This window comes from Ischnura elegans, chromosome 4 (assembly GCF_921293095.1).
Source record: "Ischnura elegans chromosome 4, ioIscEleg1.1, whole genome shotgun sequence".
NCBI classification, from domain to species: domain Eukaryota; kingdom Metazoa; phylum Arthropoda; class Insecta; order Odonata; family Coenagrionidae; genus Ischnura; species Ischnura elegans.
This window is the reverse complement of record NC_060249.1, coordinates 90,658,565-90,678,673: the sequence shown is the minus strand read 5'-3', so window position 1 is coordinate 90,678,673 and position 20,109 is coordinate 90,658,565. Positions and strand designations below refer to the sequence as shown.

The following is a 20,109-nucleotide window of genomic DNA, read 5'->3' as shown; positions in this document are numbered from 1 at the left end:
TTTATATCATTCAGTTGTATCCATCTGCTGGCATCTTTCTCCTTTCTGATGTAGATGTTTGCATGAGGCAGATGTTTGCATTTATTGCAACTTAATGAATATCTTCATAGCATTCACTTATTAGTTAATATATCGTGTAAAACTTCCTCGATGAAACTCATGGGGCGCCTTTTACTGTTGAAACATTGTCATCAGTAGGTATTTAAAAGGGACTGTTACTGATCCCAGATACATATTTTTGTTTTTTATCCCATCTTTACTCGCCATATTGGTCTGTACTTTCTGTTTTAAAATCCAGACGTGTATTTTTCATTTAGAGTTGGTTTATTTCCTTAGGTCCTAAACAAGAGCCTCAAATGAGTGAAATTTTTAGGCTGATCCTTCTGCGTGTATCACAGGATAAATTGTAGGGGAGATAGATCTGTGGAGAAATAGAATAGCAGGGCTCCCACTCAACCTTGAAAACTTTAAAACCGTGAATAAGCCGGTAATTCCGTCTACCGTGAAAAAACCTGGAAATAGCCGTGAAATTCGTCGTAAAACCTTAAAAACCTCTCAAACTTGATTGTAGATCTACCATTGACGGATAAAAAGAAAAATCCATATGTCGATCATGTTTCAAGGCCAGTCATGCGCAGACACTGTCCACGCATTTATCTGTACTCGTACATTCGAAGCGCAAATATTATTGGTCCGTGTGCCATGACGACACACAGACCTCAAGGCTGTGATTGGGAGACCTTTAACCAAAGTGATCATTAACCCTGGTAAGAAATCAGACACCTCTTCACTTCCCTGTCACACTCCATTTTCCCACTCACAACCTTTAGCCGGCCCTAAATTTTGATAAGGTTAGGCGACGTCAAAAGAGCACATTTTATTGCTGCGTTTGTATTCCCGGCGTTCGCGTTTGCTATATTTTTAGTTAACGTGCGGCCAGTGATTTTTATGTGATCAATATTTCTTCCTAAAATGGATTATCAACAGACCGTGAATTGGACGCAATTTAGACCGTGAAAACCTGGAGAAAACCGTGAATTTTATAATTTGGTTAGAGTGGGAACCCTGAATAGTTTAATAGCAGAAAATCTTGTAAAGATTCCCTCAAATAGTCAACATACTATCGATTAAGTTCCTTGATTAGCCTTATGTAGCGTAGTAATTCATCAGAGAGGAAGTAAATTTGTTCTTTTGTGTCAATTTAAAGAATTAAAACACCATGTAGGCATTCAATCATTCGATTAGTGTCGCCATGGACCCTCTAGTATATTAATCCCTCTTCTAAATTGCTTGGCTTTAAATTGATGCCGCATTGGCCATACCTTCCTTGATACCACTAAGATACCATTCTCCCGGAGGTCTACCAAAAGTGATATTTTTCGAATTCAAATTTTCAAGGCGATCGTAAGCTTTTTGGCCGGTGCCAAAGTAACTGAGGATCTGGTGTTTCAAGAGAAGAAAGCTGTGAGGAAGATTGCGATCGACGCATTCTATTTATTAAACAAGCTTCATAATAGTCATATTGTCGTCGTGACATTAAGGGAGGAATAAAAGTAAGTGGTTGGTTGGCCGATATTTATTAAAGATTATACGTACATTTGAATACGTTAATCGGAGCACCTTCCTACTAGGAAAGATACTACTTTTATTGATTCTTAACGTTGCTAATAATCAGCCTCTCATTATTATTTGCCATCTACCATTGTATGCTTCTGCCGAAAACAAAAATCTTTGTTTAAATCTGACGCTAGCTGCTTATAAAGCTTTTCTGGTAAAATTCACAAATTTTAATCCTTTTCTTTGACTTTTTCGTCCTCCCTCTGAGATGTTTCCAGTGGATTTAATGAGGCCTCTGACTTACCAGAATCGTTGCACCCGATTTAAACCGGTTTCACGTTGTTGGCACCATTAAACCTTTTCCAGTATCTTCGTTAATATTGCCCACTTCCTCGTACTCCAACTTTCCGCGTCTCGCGTATGGTAACGACAGATAACTTTCCTTGAATGCAAATCCTACTGTCTCATGAAGAGCTGTTTTTAAGTGTGAACTGAAGTGCTTGTTTAGTTGAAGGCATGATGCCTTTAATATCATTTCTTCAGTCTGAATTGTTGAATTGATATGGAATATTTTGGAAGAACGTCCTTGTTTCTAAGATTTAACTAAATTCCCATTATGTTTAGTAATAATACAGGCAATGGTGCATACAACGGAAAAATTGATTCGCCCAGCTGAAACTTAGCACCTAGCCTGGAAGTTTCGACCTTGTACTAATATAATTGGTACTCAGCTCGCAAAATAATTCAAACGAATAACTGGTACTTTTAAGTGTAGGACAGCAGTAGTTGAGCAAATGTGAAACTTCTCTACATGACATTAGATGCAGCAAACAGGTATGCGCAGTGGAAAGTCGCATGTCAAGTCGATCCGAGCAAATACAGGTGTACTTTGATTGAATGTAACTGGAACTTAGTACTTCCCACACGGGAATAGCAGCCCTATCTTTAAATACTTGATCTTTAAATATGGGATCTCAGTCAGCCCCATCTTTCTACATCCATGAGTAAAAATGGAATATACATATTAATTGCATTATTACAATATCCCTCGTTAAATCAGTGAGATTATTGCTAGTTATTTCAATTTTTTGAAGCTCATTTCAAGTCTTTACACGACCCTTACCTAAATTCTACGTCTGAAATCAGATTTGGAAAATTAACTTATCGTTAGCAATATTCTCTGTTTTCAAGTTTTCGCATGTAATGCAGAAAAACGTAGAATTTCACGCAGTGTCATCTCAAGGTCGAACGATTAAACAAATTTTTCTTCTTTAGTCCAATGCAAAGTTTGCCGCATTGACTTCGATTTATTTATGTAATTCGCAAAACCTCCTCAGTCAATTATTTTCCGCCAATTAGTACAGTCTTCATCTTCTCCTGCTTTTACTGGTGATTTACTCTTAAATTTTCTTATGTTGTGCTTTTTAATTATACTATTTTTCTTAATTCACTGCATAAATGTCCAACCGTCGAGTGTTTTTATTGTGTTCAGTTGAAGCGAATTTCAATCCTTTTCGCATTAATGTGGGAATTTCTTTCGACAAAAGTTCCTTGAAGCGATTGTTGAACATTTCGCGGCCTCTCTATAAGGACATTCCGTTGCGTGAATGATTAAATTTTCATACTGGAGACGTTTTTGTGCGACTTTCAGCCTCGCTCCCTCGGGAAACAATGCCTGCAGCTCCCCTTCTACGAAAAATTAACTGTGAATCGTTTCACAGCGGTGAGGTAAGCATTGAGGAATCCAATTAAATTGGAGTTTTATCCAGTTTCACAAGAGACTATGAAAGCATGAAATTGAAATGAAGACATATATTTCGTTTGTAAAGTTATTGCAGTACCTTTTTTTTTGTTAAAAATGACCCTTAGTCATTGACGGACTCACTTTCGTGTCTACACTTCATTGCACTGTTTTTGTCTTCCAATTCTACCGAGTTTTAATCATACGTATCTTCTGTCACGGCTCCGTGCTCTTCACTATTCGTTAGATTCCGTCCACTCTGTGGAAGTTGTCCAGTTCTCTATGCATGGCCATGATGCCCAGGGCCTTGTGATTGCTCTTGGATTCATTCCTCCATTATGATATAATTTTATCCCATGTTTTTTGTTCCCCTATCTCAGTGGCGGATTAAGAAAAATGTTCAACCCGAGGGGGGGGGGGGGGGCGCAATAGATATCTCGAGCTACCTTTACTTTTATCGTAATTGAAAATTATCAAGTCACATACAAAGTTTTACTTACACTGATTATTCACATTTACAAAAAAATACCATCTTATGATACTAAAAAGTTACAGTTGTGGTTCTACAACGTTTGGCAGTACGGGTGGCATCTCAACGGGGGGGGGGGAGGCGCATCCCCCATTTGTATCCGATACTGCACTACCGCCTACTATTAGTTATTTATGAAAAACGTACCAACTTTAATCATTTATTGTTTCCTTTTTAGCATTTATTTTACGATTGGTAAAAAGGTGATAAGTGTTAATATTTTGTAATTTCCATAAATTAAACGTTTAATCAACTCATAATTATCAAATATCGCAAATTTTATTGCAAGCTTGTGGCAATATTATTTATAAGCAAAAAATATTCAGTAATAATGTGATTGGGGTTTTAAAATCTCCTAATTTTTTCATAAGCCATGCATGTTTAATGAGCTCCGTACTTCGCGCTTGGTTGCTACTACGAATAACGTCCGGTGGTAATGCCCGATGACATAGAAATAAGTGGCATGGGAACGTAAATACGTTATTAACTTGAATTACCACCATTATTTACCACTGGGAATGCTTAGCTTTTAACTTTAATGTACCGTTGTAGGATGAGCTACCATTTCCGTATCAATCGGCTCCTTAGAAAATCACCGTATACGATAAGGACCCGTAATGATGATATCTGTCGTTCGAGAACCGATTCAGAGGAGTCTCTCTAGTTTCCAGCTTGGGAACTTAGTTGAGTGCTTCAACAATGGCATGGCTTTCGTTCACGTCATTGCTGAGCTCCCTGTAGCTTCGAGCGAGTGTGTAAGCTCGCTGGCCTGCATAGCACGGGAGAATTCCTCTCCACGTCCTTCCGCCTTCCATCAAGGAGGTTTCCCTCGGCCGTGTCCGTTAAACCTCGGCAAGGCCACGGGAGACCTCGTCCGACGGGGGAATCAGCATTAATAATCGGGAGGTGACCGGTTGGGGCGTGGAATTTTTTTATCTTCTCCCTGTGGAGGCTGCCTAAGCTTCATCTTTCTTCTTGGAATATCTAAAATTCTTGGCTCGTATTGGATTCTCAGAAGCCTTTTTGTCCGTTTATCTCTATTTAGGTGGCTAGATCGAGAAAGGAAGTGCTTGTCATTTTCATTAAAATTTCAAAACATACCTCATCGACTGGTTATCACAAAAATTAGGCTTTCCTTTCTATATTTATGGGAAACTGCTTTTGAAAAACCGTATTTTTATGCTGGTTTTTATTGCGATACTTGCCCAATCATTCGAAAAAATTTTATGAATGCTAGAATATATATGTCGTCTTCCCAAAAAAAAACTGACTTAATGTTCTTTGAAGAAAAATTTTGGCTCGTCATCGGGCACCTTTTAGAGTTATTAGCAAACAAAGGCAGTAATCAAGGGGACTACGTGGAGAGGCTCCATTCCGTCCTGCAAAAGGTTGAGATATGCTGACAATTCGGTCACTTTTTAATCGGTGTTCTAAAATGTCCGCTGCAGAGCAATGAATTCAAAGCGATCCCTTTATTCTCAATACTTGCAATAGAGGTTTTTCTTTCACGAGGTATAACGTTGAAAAGTTATAAATTCGATGGTTTCATCTTGAATATTTATTTCACTTAAGAGCCCAAGTTATAATGTAAGCCTCGGTGAATTCGGATTGCTCTGACGTCAGTGTCGCGAGTGGCGCCTTAAAATTCGTGGTGGGCAACAGCACTTTTAGTAGCAGGCTGGAGAATACTGCATTATAATATTCGTGACTGTAATTGAGTCAAATCACGTTAGTTAACTGAAAATGGTGATGCGGTTGACTCATCGTTTTATGGAAAGTATTCAATTTAAAATATAAGGATTGAATGAAACTTAATTATACTCTCCTCTGTAAGTAGATATGATTTTTAACCTCGAAGAATGCCGTTTATGTTGGCAATAGTTTTTCGTAATTATAATAATTTCATTCTTTAACTTCTTTTCCATTCCCCGGTATAATTCCGATGCTGGAGGCTTCAATTTCGGCATCAGCTTATGTTTACTTCGTAGCCACATTGAGCACTCTTGTGTATATTTACTCTGAGGTTCAAAACTTAAGCTAGTATCTTGAAATTTTCAGAGAGTAAAGAGTGGACCACTGTCAGCATTTATCTGGTTCTTAAATATTTAATATTTCTCTCGTTATGCTCGCGGAGAATTTTTTTAATACTGGAAAATACAAGTGTTTACATACTCTTGAAATTTTTAGACAAATGTAGCGTAAATGTAGAGGTTCTTTTCTGGATTAATCTCGAGGAATTCTACGTAATAATTAATTGAAATTTACGGGCAATTTTTTTCATAAATAGCTCAATTTCACACAATTACGTATTTTAAGTTCAAATGTCATTCCCTTGTGATATACCACCATAAATGGTTCCATCGCTCCATAATAAGGTACGAAATGATGAAAGCTAATATTTATACGTTCAATGGTATTAGGCTCAACTATGTGGAAGTTAATACACGAAAATTAAAAGGAGATTTCGTTGATTTCCACTGATTTATTTCGTCCGCACGACATGTTTGGAACCATAGAGGTCATTATCAAGTACAACAAATTTGAATGGTAAACAAATTCAAATTTTTTGTACTTGATAATGACCTCTATGGTTACAAACATGTCGTACGGACGAAATAAATCAGTGGAAATCAACGGTCTCATTTTCATTTTCTAATATTTATAGGACGAAATAACTGGGATTATAATTAAAATGGTTATCGCTCTGTATCATTCACCGCGCAAACGATGGTATGACGTGTATTTTATCTCTATGTATTAATAAGTATTGAAGGAGTAATACGTCGCGAGAGAAGACAAAATACGTGCGGGAGTGATGCGTCCTTTTAAATCTCCACGCCTTCACGCTATTCCCACCGATTGTCTGTGCGCCCCGCGGTCGCGGGACTGATGGAAATGAGAGCCCTGCTCCTCCGTTGAGGTGCGACGTCACTCCGGGGGCAAGTAGGTCAGCGGGCACCTGCCCCCGGCATCCGCCGCACACGCGTTGAACGACTTTCAGTCGTGACCTAACGGTAACCGCGTGCAAGATCAAGGCTCTTTTTATTCCCAGCACAATGTTTGGTTTCGGAAGTACCACACTTTTTTGTGCGGTTAGCGGGAGCATTATGATTCGCTGGGGAAAGTGAGGAGTTATTTTTGTGGAACTCGGTTATGACTCACTCTGCCGGTGAAAAGTTTCGCTTCATGTCGGTCTTCAAAAATCTTTTCGAAATTTTTTTTCATGCCAATGTCGTTTACTACTCAGCTCACGCTTCTCCGCCGTCCAAATATGCGGCATATCGTTGAAACTTTCGCTAAACGCGTTGTGGTGCTAAAGAAAATTCAAATGTGGGAAAATTATTTACGCTTTGCCGAATGGTTGCGAGTATCTTTCGAAAAGCCGTGTTCAATTGTATTTGGACCTCTACATCATCACTATCCGACTGTCCTATTAACTGGTTTGGTGCAGCTCTCCACTCAATTCTCCTATCGGTTAATCTTTTCTCGCCTACGTATTTCACGTCTTTCGCATCCTTCTCGACTAGTTCCGTATATTTTGTTCGAGGTCTCACTTTTCCATTCTTGGCATCTACTTGCCCCTCGATGATTGTCTTCATCAGGCCATCATGTATCAACATATGGCATATAAGGTTGTTCCGTTTTCTTATCAGGATTTTCATGAGGCTTCTCTTCTCTCCTACTCGTCTTGAGACTCATTACTAACTCGGTCGATCCATTTGATCCTCATTATTCTTCTGATCTTGGGCCTTTTATCTCTGCTAAATGACAGAAGCATCTCGTCTTCTAAGAAACTTAGTGGTAGGTTATCCATGCCAGGTGATCGCAAAATCCATGCTCGATTCACCGAGGAAAGCGCGGGATATCCATCTCACCTTATGATCACTTACACTGCTCATCACTAATGTAAATAATAAGGTCATCAATTAATAGGATGAAGCTCATCAATATCTCCCGCTCGTCTGGTCGTATATTGGCTTTTTCGGCACCGTATTACGTGTTTAAAACTTAATGTGTCATCAAAAAAGGTGTATAGAAAATACCCATGCCAACATTTCTTTGTATCTCAAAGTGAGAAATATTCAATTTGAGAAAGTTTTAAAGTAAACTTTTAAAATTTTAAGATACAGGCAAATCTTTCTAAGTTTCTATTCGCCTTAGCCAAAAAATTTCTATACTATGGACGAAGAAAATAATATGTAAGGAAAAAAGAACGGTAAAATGGGAGTAATGGGTCCACTTCGGAAACAAGGATGAATAAGGAATGTGTTAATAACTTCATTTTACCTTTTTCCTTGTATTTGTGTACCATACTGGCGTACCGTTACTTAAATGTGAAATTTTAATGGATTTTTATTTCTTTCCTCTGAAATGATCATTTAGTGCAATTGCGTGTGACCTGAAAATGACGCGGTGTCATTCACCTTCATTTCACTCTTGTGTATCCTTTTTCATCATAGTTGAAGTAATTTTAACTCGGGTAATGCCTCCGAAGACCTGGGTGAGTGGAGTACCAGGGGACGGAGACCAAGTTTGAAAAATGTCGTAAAATTTTCTATCGTAATTTTTCGTCTGTGGTTGGTAGATGTAAAAAATGTCCATCCGTTATCGCATGAGATATTAAAACGATTTATGAATTGCCATTGAGTCTAGAGGAAAAAATTTTCTTGAGAAAAGTCATTCACCTAGGTTATCTGTGAAAAATAGTCAATCAAGAACAAGTATGTGAATGATACGCGTTAACCTTTTTCATGAATTTTTTTGTTAGGTATTAACTTCCCACGTTACAAGCCAATTTTCTCGCGATTTTTAATATATGAAATACATTTCGCTTTTTGACTAATAAATATGCATTATTAAATTCATTACGGTGGCATTATACTTAATATAATGTCCAATTTTAGTGCTGTAGTTTCCATTCAACCAGAGTTCTGAAAATGACAGTAATTAGTAACGTACGAGGTTAGGGACTTGCGAACTCTCATTAGTATGAAATTATGTATATTAAGGAAATAATAACTTTTTTATAAATAGGATTATTGAGCAGTAATTTAAATTAAGGTTGTTATCCATGCGTGTATAATTTCCAAGATAGGTTGTTTATACGCTTCATGATCGTCGAAAATTAGCTCATACTCCGTTTTTGTGATCTACTATTAGCCTACCTTGAACGTAAAGTGTAATTACTTGAATCATAAGGTAGTGGAGTATGACTCACGAGTAATTTTCCCCGACTCGGCCATCATCAGCGGCTGTTGAAAGAAAATCTGGGTTGAACTCTCGCATTGGTTTCAGAATATTTTGGTCGAAATATGAAATAGCCTAGGTTTCTTTGTGGTGATCGTAGATGTAGATCGTAGATGTGGTGATCGTAGTGGCAAAGGTATCTGGCGTCACCATAATGACTGCGAAAGATTCTCCTATCCCTTCCCTTCCTATACGTACCCCGAAGGCGTCGTAGGGCTCCGTAGATGCAGCGGCACACCCACTTTATTACACGATTTGTCTTAACTTACTTTTTGTTTGTCTGTTTAATCGATGGAATCTTGTAATTGCTTTTTTTTGCCCACTTTCCATCGTCGGCTCTGCGTGAAATTTTGCATACATGCTTGCTTCTGATGTCAGTACATTTTTCAATAATCAGGCATTTGAAAATGTGTTCCATTTCTCTGTGATTAATTAGCTAAATTTCCGAGTGTGAAAATAGTTTTAAATGCCCTCAATTGATGGCGTTAGTTGTAAATATTTTGGCAGAAATGTCTTCAACAGCTCTGGTTTAATCGATTCAGCACCAAAAAGTCGAAAATAAAAAACAATTAATAAAACACGCTTTTTCCAAGTACAACTTGCGCCTCTTATATGTGTTCACTCTGAGATTCTACCGCAACTTGCAATGCCGTTGCCAAATCATTTTCCACAGGGTGGTTTACGTGGAGGGAGAATGTATTTCGGAGATGTTTAAGGGGAGGGGCAGTGCATTTTCGCGGGGTTTTAATTGCATGGGGTCCCATTAGACTCATCTCTCAAACATTTTGAGAGGGATTTGACCCTCCCCTCCCGGTTCACTATGGCTTGTCATCTCGCCTCTCTGATCAAGCTTCGCGATTAGGTTATTTGGCTGTTCCAAGTGGTGTAGCCAGCAATTTCGTTTGGGGGGGTCCAAAACCATGGCGGAAAATTTTTAAAAAACAGGGTGCTAAGTAATGTGTTTTAAACTAGCTGTAACACTTTTCGTAATCGAAAAAAACTGCATTTGTCTTAGAAATATTTTGTAAGTTCATGATTTTCCAATATTTTGTTTTCTTTTATGAAGGAAAATAATTGTGCTTTTATATTTCGGGGGAGGGGGTCCGTATCCTCCGATTCCCCCCGCCCCCTGGCTGTTCCTATTTTGTCTTGGGGCCAGAGAGCGTCGTTACTGTAAAGGAGAAACTCTTCGGCATGCAGTGATCGTCGCTGGTTCCGTACTCCTGAACCGTGAGCTCATCCATTTGAAAGGTCTCGTGTGGGACGTGAGCGGCAGTGTTGCCGCCGCCAGTTCCGATCGGCGGCGAGATGAGCCGGAGTCGACGCCCGCGTTTTCCCCCCTCGGCTATTCATTTATGGGCCATTCTTCGCACGTTTTCCCAAATTAAATATTAGCGTGAGCCACATCTGCGTGATGGAAGCAGGTCGAATGCACATTTTCCCGCTCGCCTTGTCTCTCTCAACATAACGATCTTCTCAATATCCTTTTGGTTTTCGTAAAATTAATTTTCTAAGCAGTCATGGAAAATAGTGTCGGGTATTGTATGTGAACCATCAAGTGTCTCCTGACCTCATTAAGTAGCTATCGATCAATTCAGTTTCAAGGGAAAGGTATGCCTCCCTCACCGAGAAAGAAATACTATCTGGATATTATTGCAGTTATATCAATGTATTATTGCGGTTATAGTAATGGAGAGCGTCTAATTGGCTGAGTTATTGCCTGTAAGTTAAAATTTCTAGAGTAGGAGCACTCGGAGGAAAATAATCATGTAATTCTTGCTTATCCTTTGCTCTTTACTCGTACATTTTATTCGGTAGGTATTACTTGCACTTATTTTTACGGTATTCTTTTTGCAAAAATTGTTTGGAATGAAGTAAATTATCTATTAAGGTATTTTTAAGGCTAACCCTTACCTTTTCAAACTACATGACACTATACATTTTAGTATGCACTTGTTGAATTAGGTGCTAATGTGCCGTGAATAGTCCATTGTCCAGAGTGACTTATTTTGACTGCAAATGCACTTATGCACGAATACCACCCATTGTAAATTTACATGGGAATGCTGGAATATATTAATTACTCCTAGCAATACAGTGAATAATACAGCATTTAAGTGATCGTGTGATAATGTTTTCACATTGTTCAATGTATTGGAATGCTTTTAGTTTTTTATAGGAGTGAAATGGCACAGAGTCATCATTAATTGGCCCAATATCATGAGACCCAAATGTTTGAACAATACATTTCTCACTCTTGGCCCCAAGTTTTCTTTTAAGCACCTATTGTTTGGCTAAGCTTTTAATTGAGCCTTGCTTTCAGATTTCAAAAGTTTTCCTTGAGAATAAGGTCTTCTCATTCTTGAAATGGTACTGATTGGATGACTTGTAGAATATATTTAATTCTGCTCAAAAAGAGAGGACTTGTAATTAATGTAAATTGGAAAAAATAATATCCAGGTGGTTCATATTTTCATACTATGCCTGCTGCAATTTTTTATGGAGAAATACGCTACCAGGAAGATTTATAGTACCCTGTATGCGTCTCTTATGACAGTATTATCTCAAAAATTGGGTTTAAAATGATATTTATGATGTTGTATGTACCATTTGAACTTGTGCTTTGGCATTTTTCTGTCTATAAATCGGATATATTAATCTGACCGAATGGGTGTAATACGGAAGAATGAAATGTAATTTTGTAAATCTATACATATTTAAATTTAGCTTGTTGATAAAAAAATTTCTTCTTGTCCATTCCTGATTAATGTGTTAAATATTGTGATATCCTTGATGTATACTTAGCTCTTTTTTAAATGAAAGTGTAAGGCCTTGGTCATTTCTTCATGCTCCTGAACAGAACCTTTGCAGGCATGCCCACCCAAAGAAACACCTGGCCCCTGGGCTAACTCATCGTTCAAGCCCATACTATCTTACATTGCATTCCACCCAAAGTGGGTGTTAGCACCATCATTTCTCAACTGTTTTTGTGTTTTTGCCATAGTTGAATTGCCACTTATTGATTGAATATACTCTAGTTAACCCAGGAGAGGGAATGTGGCAAAATATAACATTAGAAGGCACATGGGGTGTCATTAACACCCCAGAGAATTTTATTTTCTCTTCCCTTGGAATAATATAGTTATGCTGTGTTATTTTTTAAATAGGTCCACCGAATTAAATTGATAGTAACTGAATTATATGTATAGGACCCATAAGGGTATTATATAGGCTCTATAAAAATTGTAACATTATTTTGTTTTGTGCATCTATGATAGGTATCCTTTCTATCCATCTAAGGTATCCTTTCATGGTTCATTCATCCTTACCCTTCTAAACCTTACAAACTGAAACATATGGATCATCAATGAATCATCTTAATGTTTTATTTCTGTTTGGGCTTGCCCTATGCATACACAAGGGTATGTGTATAATAATAATATACTTATATGTTTTATTAAGTGCCCTGGCCAAGGGAAGAGGGGGCAGGATTGTGGCCTCACTTGGGACAAGTTAAATAAAAACCGAATTCAAGTCCCTAAAACATCTTCTGTTTCTTCCCCAGGTCTTTGCATGGTGGCAGGTGTGGCATCATACCCAGCTGGCTGGGATTGGGCTCCAGTCCGTGCCACATGTGGCCCCTCAGCTGGCCTTTATCGCCTTGGCGATGGCTTTGGCGGGAGCACCCTCGGGTCTGGAAATGGAGGGTGCGGTGTGAGGTGGGCCTTCGTCCTGGCAGCAGTGGCAGCCGCTGACTCGCTTGTCCTCGCTGCCTTGGCGTTCCTGCTGGCATCTCGCCACGTGCGCCTCCTCTCGACAGGAGACTCCCTCAGCAATGTCCACAACAATGGCCTTGCCCCTGGCTCCCTCTACAAGGGTCAGTCCTTAAGTACGAAACGTTTCAATTTCATTGAATTTGGCTAACCATTTGAGATTTGGAATTTTTAATATGTTGCCAGTATTCACATAAATCATTTTACTAAACATATATCTTACTCTAAACCTGCTTGCACTCCACTGTTGAGTCCAGATCCATACCAATGTCTAGTCCAAGGGCAGCCAACTTATGGCCCACAGGCCTGCCTAGAGCATTTTTCCAGCCTGCAAGATTGATCTAACTTATGTGAATAATAGTAAACACAATAATAATAACTCATTCTGTTTTTATATTTCACTCCAAAAGAAATGTCTATGGTGGGCCTGATTCTGATATGGGGATGTACGATTTTACATACATGTGACCGGCATAATTATGATGAAATGAGTTATATTACATTACATTTGAGTTTCCAAATTTATCCTCAAGATAATTTTGGTCCGTTACCCCTTGTCTGGTCTCACCCGGGAATGTTTTTGGGGTCCTTTTCTGGGATTTCAACGGGAAATTGTCAGTCAACTGCTGCAATGTGATTTTACTTGTGCAGTTCCCAGCTAGCACCTTATAAGTCATTGAGATGAGGTGAAAGAAAGAAATAAGGAAGGCGCTTATCAAGTAAGCTTGTTATGGGTTTCTTATGGCCAGGCCAACAAACATCCAGAGTAATGACAAAATTGATGCCAAACTTTCAGCACTTCCGTAGATGTTGTTTTTATCCCATCATTTTAGACTATTCATTAAGGGATTTATGTATAAGAATAATTTTTCCATTCTTGGCACTTCTATGGTGTGTGAAGAAATAACATCATATGGCCATAATTTGAAAATCATTCACATTTATGAAATGATGGCGAAACGACAGTTGTAAAAAAACACATAATTTCACAAGAATGGCGGCGTAGAATAATATAAAAATGCCGGAAGGAATATCTAATATATATATTGTATTCATCGGGTTATCAGACCATAAATTAAAAATTCATAAATGTTACATATAAGTTCATACCTTGAATAAGTTCAGTTTTTTCATGCACCCACCAGCTAAGTTTTTCTACATTATTGGATTTTAAAGTGGTAACTCTCTCATATTCATCAGTTGTCGTGGTGTAATAGTTAGCGTATAGAGCTGCGTAGGTTAAACGTATGGTTCTCCCTGGTGTTATTTTTTTTTCTTTCAGCCACAAGGATAAAGTACTAGTGCATATTATGGTTAGTATCTTCTCCAGCCAGTTGCTTGCATTTGTTAATTTTTTCTATTTACGCGAAAATCTATTATCAGTTGTTAAGCTCTTATAAAGACTCGCTGAATTTCACTGTTAGGCTTTAAATTCTTGTCGGGATGAGCAGTATAGCATGTGTAGTACGCTGTTCAGCCGCCTTTGGAGCTCCAACAGAAGCAACTTACGTTGTCTGAGGATATTTGGCGGCATTCCATACCTATTCTTCCCTAAAATCTTACCCTTGCCATGTATAAGCTCCTTAGCTTACGACAAGCTGCTTATCAATTTTTTCCCTAAGAAAACCATAAGAAATGGATAACTCTCTTACTTTGTGCTATCTGGGTTGTTGCTCTGCTATCATTTAATATTCATTATTTTGGGGTACTTTTTGCCGATGTAACTTCATTTACTTATTTATCTAATCTATATTAATAATTACGTCGTTAATGAATTTCAAAGAAGTTGAATTTAAATGGTTTATTGCATGGGGAAGGTGCAGGGGCTTGGAAACGGGAGTGCAAAGGAAACGGTACTTTCTGGTGAATTGATAGTGTGAGGATTTGGAAAAGTTTGGTCGATGACAACCACTGCCAAGTTTACTTGCTGAATTTGAAGAGTGTTATGCATATTTGAGTTTTTATTCATGTACAACACATTACTAATTTTTGATAGATAAAAAAATACATATTCCTTACAATCAATGTCACTTCTAAATTAGACATGGTGGAAAACTACAATTTTGTCCTACCAATGTATATGTGATTGATTTTTTTTTCAAATTTCAAGTGTTGCCTCTTGTTAAGTTGGCCAGCACTGTAACTTCTCAGAATTTTGATGTATTATATGGAAATAGCAGCCAGGTAAAATAGATTCCATCAACTGAGCAAGTCTTGTTGTTCATGTAGCTACTTTGGGGTTAAACTTTTCTGTGACCCTTATGCACTCTTAGGAGATGTGTTAATGTTTGAAAAGGCCGAATATCTGTGCTAGGCAAATCATGTAAATTTCACCACTATTTACGCTAAAACTGGCAAATCGAAAGGTAACGGTTCCAGTACTAATTCAAGTGAAGCTTTTATAATTGCACCTAACTATTCCTGCTGGAATATTTTAATTGCATTCCCTGAGTTTTCCTAAAATAGGTACTCTAGAATAAAATAAAACCAAGTAGCCTTTTTATTATGCACCTACTTCATAGGTTTGGATGATGAAACATCTGATTTTGCTGGTGAATGCTATGTCGATGGCTAAGTTCTAACAACACGTATCTCGAATTAGGCCGGTTTGAGACAGGTATCTTAATCAAAGTTTAATAACATTAAAAAATAAAATACAAGCAAAGAATAACTCTTTATTTGCAAATGAATGCTTCTTTTTCAGTTTTATGAACTTTTGGTTTTTAATTTCAGTGTGCTAGTAAAAGAAATTAATCGTTATTTTGCTCTCCTGAAAAGTGGCTATTTTTGAGATTCGTGTTGTTAGAACTTAGCCATCGATGTTAGCCTGTTCATACTGAGTTGTATGGTTTTTGTGGATGGGCCAGTTTGTGAATGTGCATTTCCTTTTCAATTACATTTCCTGTTTCTGCAGCACGGTTATAATGCAACTGGCTTTGTTTCAGGTGAAGTAAATGGTGCTTTTGTCAGTGACGCGCAGTCTCTTGCGGGTTCACGAAAGTCTCTGAACCTTCGTCCAGTGATGCTGATGCCACCTCCTCCAGGGTCTGTAGTCGGTGGCAGTGGAGTAATGATGGCAGGACCTCCTATACTTCTCCACGAGCAAGATCGCTATTCAGAATTCTCTAGTCGGACAGCAGGGGGACGATCCAAGTCTTCTGCTTATCGTGGTGATTATGCATCAAGCATGCACAATTACCAACTGTGATCAAAACATTGACTTTATGGCTTACTTCCATGGTAACAAAAATGATAATTTTTAATTTTTCCCCTTAAAATGTGAACTTCTTGTCATTATAACTAATGGCTTGGATAACGCAGTCAGTGGCACCAGAATATTGTGAAAATAAGATGGCTCAGTGCTACTTTTATACTGATGATTATGTTTTTATTTTCATCATTGATATATTCAATATTCATGCCCTGGTATCCATTACATCGACTTATAAAAACTTATATAGGTATGTTTGTATAGCTCAATGTGTCTGTATATGTTTGCTTAGCATGAAATACTTATTTTTGTCATTAATTGCATTGTAGCCAAATGCAATTACCTAATAGGAATTTATTTATTTATGTTTTTTGTATTTTGAAGACAAATGGATATAATAATCCCTACATGTCAATTATTTTTTGTGAGCGATCCCCATTCATGTATGCTTGTACTATTATGCAACTCTTGGGTGCTGTGTCCACTGCTTGAGCATCAGTGCACAATAAGATTTAATAAATTATCTTTTCAATTTTATTTTTTTTCAAACTGGAATGTGCCATTGAGCCTGTTGTGTAAATTACTGTGTACCAGCAAATCGGTACACTAGGCATCTTCTATAAAGGCTGAAATAATAATGAAATTTAAATTCTTTTGTAGTTTTTTGCTTGAAATTCCACGAGGAAGATTTATTTTCTCATCTTCCTAAAAGAAACTGTTAAACTATTCTGAGTCATCCAAGGAATAGATTTGCATTCTCTGGCATAATTTTGGCGAGTGATGGTTCTCATTTATTTTTCATCAGCCGGTACTCCCAAGTTTTATCATTGATAGATTTTAGAAATTTTTTGCATTAGTTTTTTAATTGTGGAATTAATTTTTTACCACCTTCAAATGTGTTGAACCTGTTGTTTTTTAATACATTGTGTATGTTTTAGCAAAGTAATAACAAATGTGCGTCAGCTCTTTAAAAAAATATTTTCATTGGAGTCTATTCTTGTTGGTCTGTTAAATATTTGATGTTATGAATTTTAACACCCGCAAAAAATTTACTTAACAAGTCTAATGTACATGTCATATGATATTTGCATATATATAAATGGGGTTGAATGCTTTAATATGATGAATTTCCAAATTTTTGGAGTTGGGATAAATACTTTTTGTTTCATTTATCCAAGCAGCTTGCTCAATGTGTATATTTAATGATGCTTGCTTTTTATCCTAGCTAAATACATCACTAATAGGAAAACTTCAAATTTACAAGTTCATGAAAAAGAGATAGTTACCAACGTACCACATAAAAAATCAAGTATAATTCTCAGCTCTCTTTGCTTATACCGATGAACTACAAGGGTATCCATCCTAAGTACAGTTTATTCTCCTGATTTTCTCATGGTTGTGGTATCTTCTGGACCACCTGTTCTCCTGCATTTACATTTTCTTCCTCACTCAATCTCAGATTCCTTGTCCCTCAATTCAAAATTCCTTGTTCCTCCAAACTTCATTCTTCGGCTATGAATAAATGGTTATTGCAATTACATTTTGAAAATTCTGATTTCTTGGCTGTGCATTGAATGTTAATTTACATCATTTAATGTGATATCCAATTGGAAGTATGTTCGGAGCTCAGAATGATTGCTTCAGACTTAATTTATGTGTGGGTGCAGAGGGATATTATAATTCTTTTTAAGATAGGATGAGAATGAAATCATATTTCGTAGATGAAATGAACAATTACTTTTTCTTGGCATGACTGAGGATTGCTATGTGTCCCCTTATTGTTTCATAGTACCTAATTAAATCGAATACTCAAATGCTTGATTTGTTTCTTACCTTTTACCAATTGATTACATAGAACGTTGGTTGATGTACAGTCTTTTTTGTTTTATGTGAAGTTAAATAAATTTTAAAAGGAAAAATCTTTTAACTTTTAAATGAAGTATTCTTTCCACTCTTTTTCTGCCATCACAAAGTAATTAATATAAAAAATAATTATTGCATTTTGCATTGCATATTTGGTGAAAATTAAGTCACAGGAAGTAGAATTAAGAGTAGACTACATGCTAGGTGTACCTATTGGGTCGGCTAACATGTCTTCGTGTAAAATCAAGCTGAATAAAAGTTAAAGTAATAATTTTGCTCATAATAATGAAAATACAACCCTTGTATGACATTGAGTAGCCCATAGCACAGGTATTGCTTCATTATATCATACTGTTTTCTAGCTTTTTTAAGTTGACCAATTTATTTAATGGATCAATGTCTCTCTTTTTGTAATCAGTTCTCTTGGCATCATCCTTGTACATATATTTTTGTAAATGTATATTAATTATAACATTGTATTTGTGTGATGTGCCTTTACTGAAGTTGCCAACATGTAACAGAAATGTGTGAGATGAAGGGGAGAGCTTGGCCACCTAAACTGGTAGTATTGTTTTCCTCATATGTTAAAATAATAGCATTTATTTTCCAGGTTAATCCCAATATGGTTAAAATGTGGCAAATAGAAGCATTAATAATATTTTTTATGATATCAATTTTTACCAATTTTATGTTCGAATTCTCAGACCCACTGGCAAACCGTGACTCCAATCATGAGCCATACTGAGGAGGATTTATTGAAGTTCACCTTTGCTAATATAATGTTGCTTTGTGATTTAAAGAAAGGAGACTTCAGATTTTACCCTAGCATATAGTATGATCGGAATTGATGAAGACGTGTGTGCATTCTTTGAAATTCATCTAGCATCTTCTTCGTGTGAACTATGAATGAAATGACAAACCTCAGGCAAAATTTCAATTTTATAATGAGACTGTTACAAAGTGCCTTACACTCCAAGGAAGTAGCGTATAATCTGGTGTGGGAAAGTAAGAGGGACCTTATGGTAAAAAATGAACAAAGTTTCTCATTCTGTAATCTTTTTCTAAGATGTGATTGACATTATTTTAAGAATGTGCTAACTATTTTGTATATGTGTACCTAAACTCATCAAAATTTGTATTAAATATATTTCAGTTGTTGATCAGTGACTTCTCGTTCTTAAAGAAGAGTCCTATACCCTCAATTATGTTTACTTATAAGATTCACAAGCATATTTTTATTGACAGTTTGCAAGCTACAGACTTGAGGAAGGAAGGAATGGACTGCATATTTGTTGGTCCCTATTTACGACTCTGAGGTATCAGATCCAGCTGTGATCTACCAATGCTATGAGATATGAGATATGCTATGAGAATGTTATGAGATATTTGTCGTAGAGACTATCTCTGCTGGCAGTTACCTTATCAATGAGTCAGGTGACAGGCTTAATGCCCTATAGCTCTTATTGCTTCTAGCAGCAACATCTTGAGAAGCTACACCTCCTATAGGGTGCCATAACCTATCCTGTTCAACTCACTTATCACCTATTGATAGTTCAGCTGTCACAGTTATCAACAGCTGATGGGCATATTGACCCAAAGCTTTTATTACTGTGGCACGACCTTAAGCCATCACAATAATACCTCAAGAAACTAGGATTCATCAAGTGTGTTGTGTGAAGACTTCCAGATAAAAAAGTAGAAGCAAGGTGCTGTTTTGCACTTCTCTGCCCACACCTTGAATATGCGGCAAGCATATTTAATCTGGCATGGGAAGACTTAATCCATCGTGTGAATAAAATGCAAAGGAAAGCTGCCTAATTCTTCAAAAACTACTGTGGGCACACAGACAGCATTACACAGATTTTAAACGATTTAAGCTGGGAGCTGATAGAGACTGCAACGCTACTCATTAAGCTTAGATTGCTTAAGAATTAGCTATTAAGAATAGATATCTTAGAGGAATAGAATAAAAGAATAGAGCAACTCAGAGGAGATCATCTTAGAACCTCTCTATATTTCTGGGTCCGATAGAAACATTAACTTAAGGGAGATATCATGAAGAATGAATAGAATGAACAAAATATACTTTTATTTTAATATAAAATGGGGCTAAAATGAAAAAGTGTACCACTCCATATGTACCAACACCAACATCATTTATCTCCTTTGTTGCAACTTCTGCCCTGCT

General features: G+C 37.1%; 1 protein-coding gene across 2 annotated transcripts in view; it reads left to right on the top strand.

Moving 5' to 3' along the window:
- The window catches only part of LOC124157760 (LHFPL tetraspan subfamily member 3 protein), a 63,027-nt gene extending 43,946 nt beyond the window's left edge, over positions 1 to 19,081 (top strand). Inside the window, exons 3-4 of one of the 2 annotated variants that reach the window (XM_046532762.1) lie at positions 12,640 to 12,951; positions 15,793 to 19,081. In XM_046532762.1, the coding sequence (XP_046388718.1) occupies positions 12,640 to 12,951; positions 15,793 to 16,055 (575 nt within the window). In that variant the 3' untranslated portion in view covers positions 16,056 to 19,081. Of the gene's footprint in view, positions 1 to 12,639; positions 12,964 to 15,792 lie in introns of both variants that reach the window. The other variant, XM_046532761.1, reaches the window with a different exon arrangement.
- The last annotated feature ends 1,028 nt before the right edge of the window (positions 19,082 to 20,109 follow it).